This window comes from Hydra viridissima, unplaced genomic scaffold (assembly GCF_058129835.1).
Source record: "Hydra viridissima isolate aposymbiotic clone 2 unplaced genomic scaffold, HvirCarnegie_v1 scaffold_5, whole genome shotgun sequence".
Lineage (NCBI taxonomy): Eukaryota > Metazoa > Cnidaria > Hydrozoa > Anthoathecata > Hydridae > Hydra > Hydra viridissima.
The window spans coordinates 13,441,713-13,448,917 of NW_028324304.1; the positions used below are offsets into that span (position 1 = coordinate 13,441,713).

At 28.7% G+C, this 7,205-nt stretch overlaps 1 protein-coding gene across 1 annotated transcript; it reads left to right on the plus strand.

Moving 5' to 3' along the window:
• Positions 1–2,701: 2,701 nt before the first annotated feature.
• Positions 2,702–3,393, plus strand: LOC149888806 (PXMP2/4 family protein 2-like). The gene has a single exon (XM_090086941.1). The coding sequence runs from the start codon at positions 2,819–2,821 to the stop codon at positions 3,389–3,391; it is 573 nt and encodes a 190-aa protein (XP_089943067.1). The 5' UTR covers positions 2,702–2,818; the 3' UTR covers positions 3,392–3,393.
• The last annotated feature ends 3,812 nt before the right edge of the window (positions 3,394–7,205 follow it).

The window sequence follows — 7,205 nt, forward strand, 5'->3', positions numbered from 1 at the left end:
AAAAAATCTTTATCACAAAATATTTTAACTGTCCCCCTCCCCTAGACTTGCACCCGGCAGCGGGGACTCTTAAAAATGTTAAGTTCGATGGAGTAATGAAACAATGCGGTTAACTCACCGTTTATTATGAGTTAAGCATAAATTAATTAAACATAAATTTGTAACACCGTAAACTGCTATTTTGTAACAATACTTTAAGCCCGATTCTCCGATTGCACTGCTTTCTAGCGCATAAAATGTTTCGCCCACATTTTGTTTATCGCAGTGCTGAGATTTGATAAGATAGGTTTATCGAACAATTTCATCTGCTGCGTTTAATAATCTCTTTTTGCTATCTTTTTGGTGGAAAACGCCAGAAATTTTAAGGAATAATTTTTAATTCCTTTGTAGAAAGTGAATTGTTAACGTTTCCTTTACTTTTATTTATCGTTGATTTATTTATTGGTGATACAAAAAAATATATATACATATATTTTAAATGTCATTTCACAACCTAAAAATCTCTTGTGCTAGTTTGCTTTTAGGTAAATTACTTTAGTAACTACAATTCTAGATTTGTCACCAGCTAACAAAAAGTTCTCAAAACAAACATTACTTTTCAAGTTGTTGATTAAACCATTAATACATTACTTTTCAAGTGCACTTTTTGATTAAATCATTTATAAAAAATGTGTCTTTCAGAACGAAATCCACACAGTGTAGATAAATTGCTTGTCGAACAGCAAAGAAGAAAAAATAAAGATGTATTAGAACCTTCTGATTTGTCTGATGATGAAAACAAACCATTTTCTGGATCTGATGGTGTGATAGTGAATATCAAATCTCATGAGTGAATATCAAATCTCATGAGTGAATATCAAATCTCAAGAAGAAAATATCGAATCTCAAGAGGAAAATAGTTTTAACGCTGCATTATAGTTTTTTAAAAACAAATACTACCGAGTAGTAAGAGAGGCTCGAGAATAACTTTTTATGCAATTTTGGATAATAGAGGCATTCTCTGACTGATGTATTTTTCTTATTACCCACGTAAAACATTATAACAAAAACCTAATTTACACAAAGAAAGTGATTTCGAAAAAAAAAAAGGTCCAAACAAATGAACAAGAAGTCTGCAAATGGCTTGTTTAAAAAATTTGCAATTAACACAGAACAGTGTGGATTTTTCTGGAAAAAACTTTGCAAACAACACAGAACAGAAGGGACTTTTCTATAAATATGATGAATGGCGTAATATGACGTAGTAATTACCGAAAATAAAAGAAGTGAATGTGGAGGAAAAAAAAAAAGTTCTCAACAAACAAAGTCTAGGAAGTAACTGACCACATCAACTCATTTCCAAGACATCTATCACAATATTGTCGTAATCAAACCAATCCCAAACTTCTAAGCCCTGAAGTAAATCTCTTTAAAGCTTCAAATTTGGAGATGTAGAATCAGCATTAAAAGTAACTATAAGGTAAAATAGCGTCAAGCTTTTATCCTAATGAGGCCCTTTTTTGTGTAATGGAGAAATGTAGAAAAAAAAGAGAACCTAAATTAAGAATAAATGTCTTAGCTGATGTGTCAGGAAATAAAACTAAATAAGAGTATTCCACATTATTAACGAAGGCTGAAGTTTTATTTCTGATGGTCAAATGAAAAAACAAAAAGTTTCATCTATTGAAAAAGTAGAAGCCTTTAAGATGCAAAAGGTTTTTCTAAATTTTTATCTTCAGTACATTAGATCCATCATAATCATTTTTTATCATGATTTTGATGGATTTATATTTTAATGTTAATTTTGAACTTGAACAGAATGAAGAAAAAGAAAATGAGAATGTAGAATAGATACCGAAGCCTTTTCCACGTTATTTTTTAGATACTGGATTAGTATATATAAGTTTTTTTATTCTTATTTAATCTATTTTATATTTAACAATTTTAGTACCCCTTCATTAATTTCGTTCTTCAATCAGACTTAAACTTTTTTTTGACCATAATTTTAAGTCAAATTTAATTAGTGAAAATAATATTTATATGTTAGATTGTTATTGCAAAGCATTCATTCAGTATTAAAATATAATCAAAAATGAATTTAGCGGCAATTTTATTTAGTTAACATATTGAAAAATGAGTAAGGATCGCGTCCTGTAAAATATGTATAAAATAGGTTACTGTTCTATGGTGAATACTTATATATATCAATAAATGCAAATCTTTATTTTCTATTAAGGGTTAACTTTCGACGCAAATTATTTTATAACAATCCTATTATAGATTGATTACACTGTTGCATAACTCTATCTAGTCGTGATTTTAAATAGTAGAAATTTTGAAAGTCTTTGAAAAAATACCTTAATTTGTAAACAAATTAAAATTCCTCTTTATATATCCGAAATAAGTAAATAGATGAACAAGAACGTTTCATGGTAGTTTTTTGTCTAAAGCTTGGTTTGTAACTGGTCTAATGTCAATTTTCCATTCCATTCAAGTTAATTGATCGCTTTTTTTTTTTTTTTTTTGCAGAAAAAACTGTTCAGCAGTAAGCTAATAAATAAAAAAAAAATATAGAGAGTGGCTTCTTGTTTATTTTTATCACAAAAGTGTTATAACTAACACGTGAAAATTTTTTTCAACTGTTTACTTAATAGTAAATTATGCCGTTTTCCATAATAATAGCATTAAAAAGGGTTTCTTTTAATGTTAGACAAACATAACAAAACATTTTTTACAATGTATAAACAAGACTTTACTATTTTGCGATCAAATTTCAAGCAATTAACTTTTTAAAAGACCTATGAGCTGTTTTATAGTTTTGGTTACATGAGTTTTTAAAATGATATCGACTTTAAAAAGAAGCTTTCATAATCATCCACTTGTGTCAAACATTTTTACAGTTGTAAGTCTAATTGGAGGTGCAGATATCGCATGTCAGATTTACGAGCACAGAGGAATCGACAAATTTAATTGGCAACGGCTAAAAAATATGGCCACTGTTGGTGCTTGTTATTACGGTCCAGTGTACTTCTACTACTATCGATGGTTAGATAAAAAGTTGCCCGGAACAGGACCCAGAACGATTGCGACAAAAATGTTTATTGATCAAGTTCTGTTCACCGTACCAAGCTTATGTATATTTTTTTCATTTATGGGAAAACTGGAACACAAAACAAACGAGGAGTGCGCTAAAGAAATTAAAAAAAAATTCTTACCAACTTACTTAACAGCATGCTTATTTTGGCCACCGGCGCAAGTAGTAAACTTTCTTATAGTACCACCGATATACCGTGTGTTATACGTATCCACCATGTCTTTCATTTGGTTGACAATTCTATCAGCAATAAAAAATAGACCAAAGCTGCCATATTTGGTACAGAAAATAGAAGACTTGACAAAAGAAAAAATGTAACATATTACTCTTGTTTTTTTTGTAAACTAGATATATTATATTATAAAATAAATAGGGGAAAGGTGCCTATGATGGCATACTTAACTTTAACGTTTCTCTTAGTCATTACCTGAAAACTTAAAAAATAATTTTTGACATGGGTGTATTCCCTCTAGCATGCAGAATATTAATGAAGCTCAGAATTTTTACTATTTTGCTTTTTTAAAAGTATATACCGTTAAAAAAAAAAAATACAAGTATGCCATAATAGGCAACTAACTGCTCCTATGATGGCACACTTTAAAGAAAATAGACAAACAAGAATTTTTTTTGTTTTTTACTAATGGAAACACAACTTATCAAAAAAACAAAATTAAAAATAAATATTTGGTCTATAAGCATAGTTCACATATAAATTTTTTTCTACTTCTCTTTATGCTTGCTGATAAACAAAGACACTAAGATCCGCATTTTTGACAACAAATCCATGGTTCTTTAGAGCAAGACAGCGAATAAAGTTCATAACAATACAAAAATGCTGTATCAGATTCGAAATCCATTTTATTATTACTTCATTTAATCTCCTCACTGCAGTATTTTTTTTCGACAGCTGTCTTTCTTTTTGTTTTTCTAACAAATTTTTCCTTTTTCTTTGTTATCTTTTTCTTTTGCCTAATCTTTTAATTCTTGAATATCTGGTGTGGTATTCAGAGGTCCAGTTTTTCCACGTTTTCAATTCAATTTTAGAGGGTGCTAAAGGCACCGGACACAACTTTTGTATACTAGATCTTATCCTTTCGTTGAAACAGAAGATCCAATGCATATGGAAGCTTCTGATGGGGGAGATCTCATTTCCAAATGTGTTGGTTTCTCAAACTCTTGTATTTTATCTTTGTTCTTAGCCTGATCACCTTTTTATGAGCATTAAAATTTATTTCAGGCATTTTTTTCAATTCATTTTGCAGACTTTCCTATGATGGCAACTCCTCGGTATGCCATCATAGGAAAGAGTCACCATATTTATTAAAACAAGCTGTGTCTACCTTATTCTACACAAAGCATTAAAATAAGTATTCTAATAAATGTACAAAGCTTTCAGATGAAATGCATGAAAATTTCACTTCTGTATGATCTATAGTAAAATTGTAATCCTAAATATATGAGGGCATTAAATCTACAACACCACATGCGAAAATTTATGTTTGTTGATTACAAAAGCATTATTAATGACGGAGGGATGAATTTTTACCAGAAGTAATGAATTACTAATATACACATGTTGGTCTAATCACTTATTCACCAAAAGTAATATTTTTGGAAATATGACCAGTATGCCATCATAGGCGCTATGCCATCATAGGCACCTTTCCCCTACTTTCACAAATTTTTTTGTTATTCTAAAATCTTATTCAATTTTGTTGTTTAATTGCGCCCTAAGTGATTATTGACAGTCTTTTAAAGAACCTTTTTGTAATTTTTAAATTTTTGTTAATGAGTTTTTTAAAAGCTCATTAAAATATTAAGATACCGAACTTATATAAAACGCATAAATGCCTAATATCAAATAAATTTTATTTAAATATCCATAGGTTTTTATCATTTACTTATTTTTGCTAATTAAACTGAAGGATTAAGCAACAAAGAAGTATGGTTGCCGAACTTCACTTTCAACTAATTTTGCGGAAAGCTCTAGAAATATAATCGCAATTAATGCATTCAAACAAAGCTAAAGAATGTTCTAGAATGAGCATGAATTTGCCTAAAGAGCATCGCTATTTTTCCAAATAGCAACTATTAAACGAAGGTATTAGTATTCCAACTACTAGTCTGACAGAGATTTTTTTAAATTGTGATGTTAAAAAAAAAAAACTCTTTAAAAAAAATTTAGCATTTGATTTAATGATTTCTTGCTCATTGTTTAATCGAAAACAATTCTCAAACAATTTGTTGTTCTGTAAATCAATCAAATCACATAAATCACATGTGCTGATTATTGGTTCAAGATTCAGGAATGACCCAGAAATCTTCAAACTTCTTCCTATTATTTTAATAGAAATATACTAAAACACATAAGACGATTTTTCATTTCTGGAATAAGGAACCATTTACGGGAAAGGGGAGCTTTTAAATTTTTCCCCAAAACTGTTTATTGTTCTTTAACTTGCGACAATCGTTTTTTTAAAAAAAGATTTCAAAGTATTTACCCTGATGTACAGGTACCGCCATTGACGTCTGAATAAGACGAAATGATGTCTTAACAGTATCTCATTCAGAATCCAAGTTTATTTATAAGATTTACATTATTTGTTTCATATTCTTATATTTTTAAAAGATGGGACTACCTTATCAGGAAAGTAGAAATTTCTTTGTTTTTTATTTCGGTAAAAATAAGTAAACTATTGTATGGCGACAATATGGAGAATAACAAAATTGTTGTTAAAGTTAATGAGAATATTGTAGCGGGAGTTTGAGAACCTTTTAAGACTGATAGCAATAACATTACAAGGAACAGAGGAAATCAAACGACATTTACCCGATAATAACAAAAATAATGTAAAGCTACTTTTTAGAGTTAAACAAAGGCGAGTAGGTAACTTGGTACGGATGACGTGTGGCTAAGGTCTAGGAAATGGGTAGTTAGTTGAGGAAAAAACAAAGAAATAAATTGAAAAAGATGCCATCACTTTATATTTAAGATAGATCTGAAACGACACTGATTTTGTCGAAAAGCTGAAATTAATCAATTACATCGGAAACACATTAAGGAAAAACTACTAACTAGATTCCGTTAATTTCAATTTCCTCGTAAATTTCTTATCAAGCGAAGGTAAATAGCGCATAGCACCTTGAAAATAAAAACCGCATTTTTAAAAGTGTAATTTCTAACTTGGTTTAAAATAATTACATGCATGCATTTGATAGTAAAATAAGCTTAACCTTTCCCGTAAATATAACTTGTATTTTATGAATTCAAAACGAATAAAGAGATTGCACTGTTTTTTTTTAAACGGTAAAAGAAAGATATTTAAGAGCAAAAAATAAAAAAGCCAGATCAAAGTATAAATTAAAAAAAAAACAAAAAAACTATCAACGAAAAATATATAAACGAGTTCAAGCACAATATTTTTGTATGAATTACCTATAACTTACATTCTTTGTACAAAGGTGAAATAAATTTTAATAAAATGACATTTTTGAAGTCACGCAATTTTCCTGCGGACTGTTTTTAAAAAAATCACCACTATATTTAATCTAATAGGCAGGCAAAAAATAATGTTTTAGCCAAACAGCAATTTACGTACAAATTCAGAAAAATATAGTCTGTAATTGTAATTAAGCCCATCTCTATCGATTTTAAAAGAAAATGAAGCAGATTATTCTTTTAGACATTGGAAAACAAATTTTTATTTAGTTTATTAAAATAGCATAAAAAACCCATTTTTGCTGTAGCTTAAGCGCGTGTTAAATTTTAGAAGAGCGAAATAAAAAATATAATTCGTTCGAGCTTCGTCTTAGAGCTGATTTTTATTGAAAATAAATTATTTGATCTAACAAATTTGAAAAATAGAAAAAGTATTTAACGGATGAAAATAACGAAAATTTAATTGCCTATTTTATTTAAAAAAATTAAAATTAAAATATTTTAAGAAGAATTTGTCATTAAGTCAATCAAAAAATATGAAAAACATTATTGACAGTAAAAGAAAATAACATAGAAATAAATAATTTAATAAACAAAATCTTTACTTCTTGTGAATATTCAATTACGGATAACACAGAAGTAATAGGCAGAAGAAATGATATTTAATGTAAATATTAAATAGCCGCAAATAAC

Coding starts and splice junctions, on each gene's coding strand:
- LOC149888806 (XM_090086941.1), top strand. CDS start 2,819: ATGATATCGACTTTAAAAAGAAGCTTTCATAATCATCCACTTGTGTCA.